General features: G+C 37.7%; 1 protein-coding gene across 1 annotated transcript in view; it reads left to right on the top strand.

The window, feature by feature from the left end:
* LOC135102785 (signal recognition particle subunit SRP54-like) overlaps positions 1-14,182 on the top strand; it is a 67,773-nt gene that overhangs the window by 468 nt on the left and 53,123 nt on the right. Inside the window, 1 exon segment of the mRNA XM_064008294.1 lies at positions 9,154-9,445. Coding sequence (XP_063864364.1) covers positions 9,191-9,445 — 255 coding nt within the window. The 5' untranslated portion in view covers positions 9,154-9,190.

Genomic DNA, 14,182 nt, shown 5'->3' with positions numbered 1-14,182 from the left:
AATAAAGAAAATAATGGACCTTTTCCATTTTGGTAATGATAAAGTAAAGGGGAATATGGAGATAACCTTACCCTCTTCTCTCGAGGTTAATACTTACATATCAGATAGAATTAAGGTTGTAGAATATCATACAGTATATATCAGCTTCCAGAATATGATATAGCACCTTGTGTTCTAAACTACAGAAATCGGCACCTAGTGGAAAAGTGGGGTCCCCAGCTGGCTGGGCCACATTGCCCCAAACCTAACATGACTTTCCCTTGAATTACCTGGTAACACTGCAAGGGAAATACAATGGCAACCCAGACCTGCCGGATGCGGCCAGGCTAGGCAGGGATTCCATGTCTCCACTATTGCCCATAAATCTGCATAACACAGCCACAGCTCACACACAGCATTATGAGTGACCAGAAATATTTCATTCTGTTCTCTTCTCCCCCCCCCCTGTTTTCTTGTAAATTAATAAATTTAATGTAGAATATGTGCCATTTTATCAGAAATTGCCAAATGATTGATAATGAAGTGACTAACAAAAGAAAAACAAAATAATGAAGTGACTAACAAAAGAAAAACAAAACTTTTTTTTAAAGTTATGATGCATTTTTAAATAATCTGCCATCACTTTCTGTTGCAAATCATTCTTTTTTTTTTATTCCCCCTGTCATAAGGAACAGAGTAATTTATGACAAAAATGTATTGCAGATTAGTCATAATGTATCAAAACTTACCATAAAAAATAGTTTTGTCCATGTAAATACCATTAGTAACTTAATCAACACTGCACAGATCATAGTTTAGACCAATCGCTCACAGTAGCGCTCCCAGTACAAAGATGAATTAAAAATAATTGCTGGTGGCATTAGTATAAGTTTTAGACACACACACACACACACAGGAGGCCAAGACAAAAAACGAAGAGAGAACACAGGAATAGGCAGAAAGATATATATGGAGAGTGATAGACATGAAAATGAGGAAATGGTGGTTAAAGAATGCGGAGCAAGAAGTAAGACAACAAAGAGAGAACACAAAAGAAATGGGTCCACAATAAATAAAATTAAAGTTATGTATACAAACATAGATGGATTAGTGTCCAGCCTAAGGGAACTAAGAGATTATTTACATGAAAAGAAACCAGAAGTGGCATGCATTACGGAAACAAAACTAACAAGGGAGATTAATGTTGAATTTGAAGAAGAAGGATATAACATATGGAGAAGAGATAGAAAGAATAAGGGAGGAGGAGGAGTGATGATTCTAGTAAGAAAAAACATCTTGATAGAAACAGTGGAATATGGTGAAGGGAGGTCAGAAACATTGAGTGTGGAGATCAAGATCCAAGGACAAGAAAGCAGAAAAATTATTGTTGCATACATGCCTCCAAAGACCAACACTTGGGTGACTGATGATTATAAGCACATGCAAAGCGAGTTCATAAAAAGTATAGATGACATGCTAAAGATAAGAAACAAGGTGTTACTAGTAGGAGATTTTAATAGCAAAGAGATAAACTGGGGGGAGATGGAGGTGACAGGGATTGCCAGTACATGGAGTGAAGAATTTTTACAGACTATGATGGTAAACACGATGGATCAATGGGTGAAAGAAAATACTAGGTACAGAGGGGAAGATGAACCATCGCTACTAGACTTAGTTTTTACAAAAAAGCCAGAAAATGAACCAAGTATAGAATATTTGTGTCCAGTGGGAAAAAGTGATCATGTGAAGATGGAGATAGAGATCAAAGAAGAAGTGCCAAAATTCAATGAGGAATATAAAAATGAGAGAAAAAATTATGCTAAGGCAGACTTTACAGGGTTAAAGAAATTCTACGGAGAGCTTGATTGGAATAATTTATTAAGAGGTATGGAGGTGCAGAAAAAATATGAAGTGTTTTTAAGCAAGTTTAGAGAAGGTGTTGAAAGATATGTGCCAAGATATAAGGTAAAAGAAAATAAGAAAGTGTGGTTTAATGCAAAGTGTGCAGAGGCAAAAAAGAAAAAGGAGAGGGCATGGAAAAAAATGAGGAAACAATGGAATGAGATAAATAGAGAAGAATACAGGACAGCTAGAAATGATTATGTTAAAATAAGAAGAGAAGAAGAAAGAAATTTTGAAAGAGATGTAGTTGGAAAGTGTAAAGAAGAACCCAAACTTTTCTATAGATATGTAAATGGAAAAATAAAGCATAGAGATACTATTACAAAGCTGAAGGAAAATGGAGAAATTTATGAAACCACACAAGAGATAGCTGAGATACTGAATAAAAGCTTAAGTCTGTATTTACAAGAGAAACTGTCTTTGCATCACTGGGAGATAAGGAACAACAGAAAGGAATAGCAAACATACAAGTGGAAAGAAAAGAAATTAAAAGTCTACTGGAAGAGCTAGATACTAGGAAGGCGATGGGGCCAGACGAAGTAAATGGATGGATATTGAAAGAATGTAGAGAGGAATTGGAAGAACCAATATGGGAGATAATTAACAGTTCTTTAAAGGAAGGAAAAGTACCAAAGGAATGGAAGAGAGCAAATATAGTACCGTTATACAAAGGAGGTAATAAAATGGAACCACTGAATTACAGACCAGTCTCACTCACGAGTATTGTAAGTAAACTCTGTGAAATAGTCATTAAAAACAGATGGGTGCAATATCTTGAACAAGAAAATATAATAACAGAAAAACAATTCGGTTTCAGGAAAGAGAGATCTTGCGTAACAAACTTACTGAGCTTTTATACAAGAGTAATAGATAAACTACAAGAGAGAGATGGTTGGGTTGATGCTGTCTATTTAGATCCGAAAAAAGCTTTTGATACAGTTCCACATAAAAGACTCATATGGAAACTGGAACATCGAGGAGGGCTAAAAGGAAAAATACTTAAGTGGATGAAGGATTATCTCCAAGGTAGGGAAATGAGTACAGTAATCAGAGATAATAAATCAAGTTGGTGCGAAGTAACAAGCGGAGTACCACAAGGGTCTGTGTTGGCACCTATAATGTTTCAGGTCTATATAAATGATATGACGGTGGGTTTAAATAGCTACATTAATATGTTTGCAGATGATGCAAAATTGATGAAAGTAATAAAGAACCAAGAGGATTGTGAGGAACTACAGAGGGATATTGATAGAATTTATGAATGGAGTAAACGATGGAAATTAGAATTCAATATAAAGAAGTGCCATGTAATAGAGATGGGAAGAAGTAAAAGGAGACCTTCATGGGAGTATAAGATGGGAGGTATCACAATACCAAAGAGCAAAGAAGAAAAAGACTTGGGAGTAATAATTCAAGACACGCTTTCACCAGAAAAACACATCAATGGAATATTTGGCTCTACATATAATTTGCTAGCAAATATCAGGGTGGCATTTAATTACCTAGACAAAGAAATGATGAAGAAAATCATAACACACATGATACGTCCCAAACTGGAATACGCAGCAGTGGTATGGTCTCCACACAAAAAGAAAGATATAAGGAAATTGGAAAGAATACAAAGAACAGCTACGAAAATGATACCTGAATTGGAAGACCTAAGTTACGAGGAAAGACTGGAAGAAATTGGATTACCAACACTGCAAGAAAGAAGGGAAAGAGGAGACCTGATAACAATGTTCAAATTAGTAAATGGCATGGAGAAGATAGACAGAGATGACCTAGTTGTAAAAGTGGAGGAAGGAGATAGACGTACAAGGGGACATATGAAGAAATTAAAGAAGAGTCTTTGTTTGGGAGATATTAAGAAATACAGCTTTCCGCATCGAACGGTTGAAATATGGAATAACTTAAAAGAAGAGGTAGTTGCGGCAAAGAGTGTGCACATGTTTAAAGAGAAATTGGACAAATTCAGGTATGGAGACAGGACTAATTGAGCTTTGGCTCGGACCCTGTATTATACAACTAGGTAAACTAGGTAAACTAGGTAAATACACACACACACACACACACACACACACACACATATATATATATATATATATATATATATATATATATATATATATATATATATATATATATATATATATAGAAGGGTCTCCTAGCCTAACTTAACCAATTCATCCCTAACCTAACCTAACCTAACCAAACCAAACAAAACAAAACAAAATCAAACCAAACCAAACCAAACCAAACATAACTTACCTACCTAAGTAATGTAACCTTAAATCTTACCTTATTCTGAAAGAAAGCCAAGTGTGAAACCAAACTGATCATCAGTAATAATATTGTTCTTTTCAATGTAGTCATAAACTAATTTGGTGATAATGCATTCCATGGTCTTTGCACTAGAAGATGTTAATGAGATTGGTCTGTACTTAAGTGGGTTATAACGGGAACCTGTTTTATAAATAGCAGTTACATAGGATTTTTTCCAGATTATAGGAAGAGAAATATAAGAAGAATAAAAAAATTAGTAAAAGTGGATAAGCCAGCATAGATGCACAGGATTTAAGGAAAAGTGGGTGTATTTCATCAGGTACCATGGAGGATGAACTGTCAAGTTGGTTGATTGCTGAAACAACATCATTGATAGAAATGTCAAGTTCAGAGATAATAGTATCAGATAAAGTGGAACCTCGGTTCTCGAACTTAATTTGCTCCTGAATGCTATTCGAAATCCAAAATGTTAAAAAACAAAACTATTTTCACCTTAGGAATCAATGTAAAAATGGATTAATCCATTCCCAGACACCAGCCTACCCTGTCTTAGTGGCTTATGACAGATGCTGCCACAGCCAAGAAGGCTGCTTCACAACATATTCAACTCACAAATTATTTATCCAGAAAAGGTGTATTGAATGAACTGAGTGACACAGAACTCATCAGAAGATACTGTTTAGGCCGTGTAGATATTCTCTTTGTCACCAATCTAGTGAGGGAATCCTTACAGAGGGACACAGAGAGGAGCAACCTACAACCTAGTTACTGCCAAAATGAAGATGGTCATAACATTTAGACATCGTGCTGCTGGGAAAAGCTACTGGAAAAATGCAATTCTGCAGTAGTGATGGCATTGGGGGGTCATTGAGAGAGCCACAGGTGGCTGGGGATTACTCCTGTGTGCCGAAAATGTTTGTTTAAACTGAGGCTTTTCAACAGGATCACTCTTATTTCAAAGATTGAATTACTGTCTTACACCCTGTCTCTCTCCTCCAAATATATATAAGCAAAGTAAATATTTATATAAACTATAAATTAGTAATAAATGGCTGCTTTTACCATGTGTTTTAATATTTGAAATCAAATAACTTTGTTCTAGAACCGAATTATAGTGCCACAACCGAAGCAATAATGAGTTCAAAATTTTGTTTGAAAAGTGAGGCATTCGGTAACCAAGGTTCTACTGTACTTGGTAAGGAGAGGGAGAATCAGGATTAACAGAGGTGTAAACAGATACAAAAGATGCAGCCAGCAATTCTGACATAGCTTTAGGATCACAGATTAGTTCTCCAGTGGTGGGCATGAGTGGACCAATACCAGGGACACTGACCTTTCTTCAGATGTAAGCATGAAATACTTTGGAATTGGTAGTGAGTAAGTCTGCAATAGAGATTTCATGAATGGATTGAGCAGTAGCAGCATAGTTTCTGAAATGATACTTGACATTATTAAATTGGGTTAAGAGCTAAGGGTGCCTGAGGAGAATTTCTACCATATTGACAACATACAAGTTTATAATTTTTCTAGAAGTGTGATCTTTGAACTTTTAAATCAAGAGGAGATTTAACTGGTCAAGGTGGATCTGAAGATGTGGAAATATATTTAGATGAGATGTATCTCTCAATGAGTGGATTAACAATGCTTGGAAAATGAGAAAACATTTGATTTGCATTAAAGTACATAAACTCAAAATCCCAGTCAACACTGTTGAGGTATCTGCAAATATCATTATACCTACCATGGCACCATGACACATGCTACAGTGTCCCATAGGGAGGAGATGGCAATCATCACCCTAGCAGACCGAAGTCTAAACAGTGGAACTTCCTCCTCTATCACCTCTTGCAGTGGTTATAGTGGCTGTGGCTGCTTCTGGGGGAAGTTGGTAACTACTTCTAGGGAAGCTGTGGCTGCTTCTAGTTGTAGTTGCCACTAGACAGACCTTTGGAGAGGAAGAAGGCTTCCCACCACCCCATCCATCACCTCATTTCCATCTGGCTGGCAGACCATGGCCAGTCACTGCTATTCATTTCCTCAGTAACCATTCACTATGTCTGCTGTAGGGTTGATAGCACCAGATTGGACATATAGATCAGGAATCTGGAGGTAATAATGCATTTGAAGTTGCTGCTGGCTGGACTTCCCTGCCTGGATAGCCTGTGTATCACCTCTCCCTTCCTCTGTGGGGATTGTCTTCCTGATATTGCTGCTCCTGATTGGTTGTCTCTCCCTCCTGGAACTACTTCATTCCTAAATCTCATCTTCCCTTCTCTTTTTCACTTTTATGCCTGTTCTAAACTCTCCTCAACCTGGTTTTGTGAAAGTTATCACAGATAATCCCTTCCTGGATTTACTCCCACTTGGAAACAAACCAGAGATGAGATGCAGATTAGTAGAGTGGTGTAGAAGTGGGAAGATTTTTGGGAAAACTAATGAAAGTGATCCCTCATCCCAGGAAAAAAAATGCAGTATAGAAATAAAATCTAAATCAAATCATACATCCATATCTGTAAAAGAGTATAGAACAAATAATATAGCTAATCAGGTCAACAGGTCAGTGACTGCTGGCCACAGGCCCAATGACCCACAACACTAACTTTTGCAGTTGTGTAACAGCTGACAAAGTGACAGGATAGTTTGTCACTTTGATGCATACAGTATGTATTCAGGCCCTGGTCATGTATAGTGGCATGAATCTTGATTTTTCATTATAGATTAAACTTAGAAATGACTCAGTACAATTCAATAGCTACAACTTAAACATTGCTTAAAAATTTCTGAAATAGAAATGTAATAAAATAATATTGCCTAAAAATTTCTGAAATAGAAATGTAATAAAATGAATAAACAATGATTTATTTTTATTAAATTTTTCATATAGAATTTTAAATTTCAAGTTCATTAGCAAATACAGTGGACATCCTGTGGACCATCTTAAAAAAAAGTCACCATGAACCACCAGTTGAAAACTAATGTTTTAGATGAATTTGCAGGTATATTATTGTATAAAAGAATTGATTTCCTTAAAAATAAATGAAATGGTTAACTTTGAGTTCACCAGATGATGCACGGGAGTTAGCTCCATTGACACCAATTGGTTATCATGTCACTATGAAAAGCACTTCACTGTTAAAATCATGTGCCATCTGTCTTAATTTCTACACTTGGTCAAGTTGGCAAATGCTTTATTTATTTATTTATTTATTTTTATTTATTTATTTTTTTTAAGTGTACTGGGATAAGAAATCTCTATTTTACTATTTCATACATTTAGATCTCATCAGTGTGAGCATTTGGAATACCAACAATATCTTCCACAAATTAATGTTTGTTCATGAATTTCAAAATTTTGCCAAGAATTACTCTTGATATGATGTGGGAGGCCAGTCAGGCTGTGTCAAACAGCTACATTTCATATTGGCTTTGCATGACCTTCTGTTTGATGTTAAACATGTGGCTACTATTAGGTTAGGATAAGTTACACTTGGTCAGATTAAGTTACTTAGTTTCCATTAGGTTAGTTAGATTTTTATGTTAGATTAGGTTAGATTAAGTTAGGCTAATTAGTTTAAGTTAGTTAGATCAATTAGGTGAGGTTGGTTAGATTAATGTAATTAGGTTATATAGGTTAGTTAAATTGAAGTTAGAAGTGGAAAACCTATTTATGTTATGATTTTGTGTTGAAAATATGCTCCAGAAAGATCTATAGGCATGAAAATGATGCTGTGATAATTTACACCATTGTATGGCAAGGAACAGTGAGATGGCAAGTATGAAATTATTTGTTTTCACAATTTGATGGTTGAGATTGAAATGCAGCAATTGTATGCCAATCAATGTCATCCATTGGCAGGGGAGGGGGGCAGGGCAAGTATTATTTGAACAAAAAGCTAGATCTACAGAAATTTATTATCTATCATACAAACAGCAGTATTCATTTCAGTGTCATTATAGTTTCTTACAGTAGTCACCTTGGAAGAGGCTCACGCAGTTTACAATCTAGCTTCAGGTCTCATTACTGGGTAGTGTGCATAAGAAATGCACATTACTGTAGCTTTTTAATTGAATTTTGGCAGTGGATATTTGTCTGGTCATAGCAGAATATATTTATATATCATGAGACACCTGACTGTCTGTCTAAATCAGATCAGTACAAACTCCCTGACAGAATTTACTGTCTAATAGGGAAGCTCTGCAAAACAAGAAGAGTGAGTTTCTTGAGGTTGGGCTGTGGAGGGAGGAAAGTGGTGATGGTGATGGTGGTGCACAAGCATTCATAACTTTTTAATTGAGTTAACTTAATTCAGGAGTATTCTTATGGTGTATCACAATCACACCCTTATTCCTATTGGACAAAATGAAATAGGCATCAGCACTTGTATCAGTAGGTATGCATTTTTTTTCTTTTTCTTTTATAACAATAAACTGATAAATACATCAAATCTTTGTGTAAAGGTAAATGTGGATAGATCATTCTAAACAGCCATCTACTCAGTTAAGTAATTTCACATGTATCCTCTAACACCATAATCCCATTTCTTCTTTCTAATGTAGTACATACCAGTGCTACAGAAATCTTTCACTTTGCTATATGAGTACTGCAAAAATTTAAAATATGACTTCAGCCACCTACATGTACTACATATCCACTTTTGTTTATATTACGTTTTCTTAGTGAAACATGTCTTATTGTTGGTTATATCATTTTATGAGTTTCAAGGAACTTAACTCATGCATATATTCAGGCATGGAAAGTTTTTCAGGAATTGTTTGATACATTTTGCATAAGAACTTCAAATTATAGCATTTAACTTTATGTATTTTCTCACTTTGACATGATTTAAAATGCATTTATGTTTTAAAAGTTCTTATAGTAATTTTTTTACTTTTTAGTTACCTTTTGTTCTTAAGTTTTGATTGTATGTGAAATAGAATGAATTTCCTTATAAAATGTAAGCTGTAAGTTTATTGGACCAATTTTTACAGATTTTTTGCTGCGAAGAAACATAATCTGTAAGGCAGGATGGTGTTAGCAGATTTAGGCCGTAAGATCACTTCGGCTCTAAAGTCCCTCAACAATGCCACAATCATCAATGAGGATGTTCTCAATGACCTCCTCAAAGAGATCTGTGCTGCACTGCTTGAATCTGATGTCAACATTCGGCTAGTGAAACAACTCAGGGAAAATGTGCGATCAGCCATTGATTTTGATGAGATGGCCGGTGGCCTAAATAAACGGCGGATGATCCAGACCACTGTCTTCAAGGAGCTTGTTAAGGTAAGATAATGGATAATTTTCAGTCTCATTATTAAATAGCATGTCCAGTTAATCTTCACTGAACAGGACAGGTTCCAGAGCCCATCATGCTTGACCTATTTTCTGCTTGATGAAGTGCCCTTGATCACTTAGTACTATAGGGCTTTGTTCCAGTAGAGCCAAAAGTTAGTTAAACCATCATGATTTAGTTTCTAGTACTTCTAAGGGCAATTTGTGTGATTGCAAATCTATCACATTTGGAAACTTTTCATATACTTTTGTAACAGTGGGTTTGTGTTCATAAAAGTTTTTTTATATATATATATATATATATATATATATATATATATATATATATATATATATATATATATATATATATATATATATATATATATATATATATAAGAGGAACACTGGCCAAGGGCAACAAATTAAAAAAAAAAAAAAAGCCCGCTGAGATACCAGTCCCATAAAAGGGTCCAAAGCGGTAGTCAAAATTTGAAGGATAAGTGTCTTGAAACCACCCTCTTGAAGGAATTCAAGTCATAGGAAGGTGGAAATAAAGAAGCTGGCAGGGAGTTCCAGAGTTTATCAGAGAAAGGGATGAATGACTGAGAATACTGGTTAACTCTTGCATTAGAGAGGTGGACAAGATAGGGGTGAGAGAAAGAGAAAGTTTTGTGCAGTGAGGCCACAGGAGGGGGGGAGTCATGCTAGATCAGAAGAGGAGTTAGCATGAAAATAGTGGTAGAAGACAGCTATAGATGCAACATTGCAGCAATGAGAGAGAGGCTGAAGACAGTCAGTTAGAGGAAAGGAGTTCATGAGACAAAAAGCTTTTGATTCCACCCTGTCTAAAAGAGCAGTATGAGTGGAGCGCCCCCAGACATGTGAACCATACTCCATACATGAACGGATAAGGCCCTTGTACTGAGTTAGCAGGTGGGGGAGGGTGAGAAAAACTGGTGGAGACATCTCAGAATGTCTAACTTCATAGAAGCTGTTTTAGCTAGAGATGAGATGTGAAGTTTCCAGTTCAGATTATAAGTAAAGGACAGACCAAGGATGTTCAGTGTAGAAGAGGGGGACAGTTGAGTGTCATTGAAGAAGAGGGGATAGTTGTCTGGAAGGTTGTGTCGAATTGATAGATGGAGGAATCGAGTTTTTTTAGGAATTGAACAATACCAAGTTTGCTCTGCCCCAATCAGAAATTTTAGAAAGATCAGAAGTCTGTGGCTTCCCTACATGAAATGTTTACCTCCTGAAGTGTTGGACGTCAATGAAAAGACGTGGAAAAGTGCAGGGTGGTATCATCAGCATAGGGATGGAAAGAACAAGAAGTTTGGTTTAGAAGGTCATTGATGAATAATAAGAGAGTGGGTAACAGGACATAAACCTGAGGAACACCACTGTTAATAGATTTAGGAGAAGAACAGTGACTGTCTACCACAGCAGCAATAGAATGGTCAGAAAGGAAACTTGAGATGAAGTTACAGAGAGAGAAGGATAGAAGCTGTAGGAGGGTAGTTTGGAAATCAAAGCTTTGTGCCAGACCCTATCAAAAGCTTTTGATATATCCAAGGCAACAGCAAAAGTTTCACCAAAATGTATAAAAGAGGATGACCAAAAGGGGATGACAGAATCAGATAGAAGGTTGTGAAGTGATAGATGTTTAAGAATCTTCCTGTTGAGGATAGATTCAAGAACTTTAGATAGGCAGGAAATTAAAGCAATAGGATGGTAGTTTGAGGGATTAGAACACTCACCCTTTTTAGGAACAGGCTGAATGTAGGCAAACTTCCAGCAAGAAGGAAAGGTAGATGTTGACAGACAGAATTGAAAAAGGTTTGACTTGGCAAGGTGCAAACACAGAGGCACAGTTTCAGAGAACAAAAGGAGGGATCCCATCAGCTCCATAAACCTTCCAAGGGTTTAGGCTAGCGAGGGTATGGAAAACATCATTGCAAAGAATTTTGATATGTAGCATGAAGTAGCCAGAGGGTGGAGGAGAGGGAGGAACAAGCCCTGAATTGTCCAAGGTAGAGTTTTTAGCAAAGGTTTGAGTAAAGAGTTCAGCTTTAGAGATAGATAGCAGTGGTGCCATCTGGTTGAAATAAAGGAGGGAAAGAAGAAGAAGCAAAGTTATTAGAGATATTTTTGGCTAGATGCCAGAAGTCATGAGGGGAGTTAGATCTTGAAAGATTTTGACACTTTCTATTAATGAAGGAGTTTTTGCCTAGTTGGAAAACAGACTTGGCATGGTTTCAGGCAGAAATATAAAGTGTCTGAGATTCTGGTGATGGAAGGCTTAAGTACCTTTTGTGGGCCACCTCTCTATCATGTATAGCACAAGAACAAGCTGTGTTAAACCAAGGTTTGGAAGGTTTAGGTTGAGAAAAAGAGTGAGGAACGTACGCTTCCATGCCAGACACTCTCACCTCTGTTATGCACTCAGCAAACAAAGACGGGTCTCTGACATGGAAGCAGTAGTCATTCTAAGGAAAATTAGCAAAATACCTCCTCAGGTCCCCTCAACTAGCAGAGGCAAAATGCCAGAGGCACCTTTGCTTAGGGGGATCCTGAGGAGGGATTGGAGCAGTAGGACAAGATACAGATATGAGATTGTGATCAGAGGAGCCCAACAGAGAAGAGAGGGTGACAGCATAAGCAGAAGGATTAGAGGTTAGGAAAAGGTCACGAATGTTGGGTGTATCTCCAAGACAGTCAGGAATGTGAGTAGGGTGTTGCTCCAATTGTTCTATGTTGTGGAGGATAGCAAAGTTGAAGGCTAGTTCACCAGGATGGTCAGTGAAGAGAGAGGAAAGCCAAAGCTGGTGGTGAACATTGAAGTCTCCAAGAATGGAGATCTCTGCAAAAGGAAAGAGAGTCATAATGTGAAGTTAAGTAGTCAAAGAATTTCTTATAGTCAGAGGAGTTAGGTGAGAGTAAGGTCAGGGTTCCACAGTCTCAGGTCAGGGTTCCTAGTGAACAGATATGTTTAATGAGCAGTGACCCGATGCTAATATAGCAGGTTAGTGTAGACATGGCGCCTTGTGTTGCTGAGTCGTCTGGTTGTGTTAGTTCTCGTGTTCTCGAGGCCTTCATTGTGAAGGTCTCAGAGGTGGAGGCTGAGTTCCATTGAAGGATCCTAGAGGTGCAGGGTGAGTTTCATGAGAGGATCTCAAACTTGCAGGCTGAGTTATGTGAGAGGATCTCAGCACCTGTGGGAAGGTCATGCCCCACCGTCATCCTACCTAGTAAGGTGACGGAGGAGCAGTAGTTGGTCGTGTGCAGGGAAGCCAAGAGGCTGAAGGTCCTCAGGGTGCCTTGCATGGAGATGAAGAATCCCTTCAGTGTGCTGGAGGAAGTGAAGGAGGAGGAGGTGGACATGGCAGGAGGAGACAAAAAGGAGGGGGCAGATGCAGTTACCCTGCCCCAGGTTAGAGTGCTTGAGTTTGGTGATAGTTAGATTCGGCACTTAGATGGTGTTTTTTGTGCCAGAGATAGGAACCATAGGTCAGGGCTGTGTTTGCCGGGGAATGGGATAGGGAAGGTAGCTGACAGGCTAGACACGTGCTTGGAAAAAGATGAGACCAAGCCCATTGTTTTTCTCATTGTGTGAGGGAATGACCTTGGTAAGGTCAGGAGTGAGGAACTGTTTGGGAGGTTTCGACAGGCTTTGGATAGGATTTGAGACAAGGGAGGGATCCCTGTGGTGTGTGGTGTCTTGGCGAGGAGAGGAGTTGGTGCTGAGTGGCTGTCCAGGGCTATTACGGTGAATCACAGGCTTGCAAATTATTGTAAGAGTAATGGATGGACAATCATTGACAACTGGGACCTCTTCTATGATAGGGACACCTTGTACACCCAGGATGGAGTGCATTTATCACACCAGGATGTTCAGCTTTTGGTCGGAACACTCTAGCGGGAAGTAACTGCACTGCAGCGCTTTTTTCGTTAGTCAGGAGGGAAGAAGGGGTTGTGAGGTCAAAATGAAGGACAAATTAGTTAAGTCTAGAAAGATAACTAGCTCAGGGAAGGTGAGAAATAGCTTAAGTGTTTACTACACAAATTGTAGAAGTATTTTGAATAAAATAGACTTGCTTAGAGGAATAGCATGTGTAGAGAACTTTGATATCATTGCATTAACAGAAACTTGCTTAGATATGTTAGGAAAAGTATTTAATCCAGAGGTTAAGATAGATGGTTGTACACTATTCTATAAGATAGGGAAAACAGGAGAGGAGGAGGCGTACCATTATATGTTAGGGACGCATTACAGTGTTGTATTAACAGTAGCATAAAAACAGATAGCAAAACAGAGTCGATATGGGTAGATATTAAGGAAGGACCACAGTCACTAATACTAGGAGTAGTGTACACACCACCGAACAGTACAAAGGAAATTAACACCTCACTGTGGTAGGAAATAAATAGAGCAGGCAGGTACAATAAGGTATATGTGGTAAGAGATTTTAATTCTAGAAATATCAACTGGAGCCTGATGGTGGGTAATAAGGAAGCAGAGGAATTTCTTAAGGTAATTCAGGATAATTTTTTAAAACAGTTGTAGAACCCACAAGGGGGAACAGTATTCTAGCTTTAATTCTCACTAACAGGGAGGAAGCAGTCATGCAGGTAGAAGTTGGAAGACAGCTAGGTAACAGTGACCATTGGGAAATTAGGTACAATTTAAAATGCGAGGAAACTTTTAGAAGCAAAAAACAGTAGTAAAATCCCTGACTTTTGGAGAGC

This window comes from Scylla paramamosain, chromosome 8 (genome assembly GCF_035594125.1).
Source record: "Scylla paramamosain isolate STU-SP2022 chromosome 8, ASM3559412v1, whole genome shotgun sequence".
NCBI classification, from domain to species: Eukaryota; Metazoa; Arthropoda; class Malacostraca; order Decapoda; family Portunidae; genus Scylla; species Scylla paramamosain.
The sequence above is the reverse complement of the archived record's forward strand: the minus strand, read 5'-3'. Positions and strand labels throughout refer to the sequence as shown.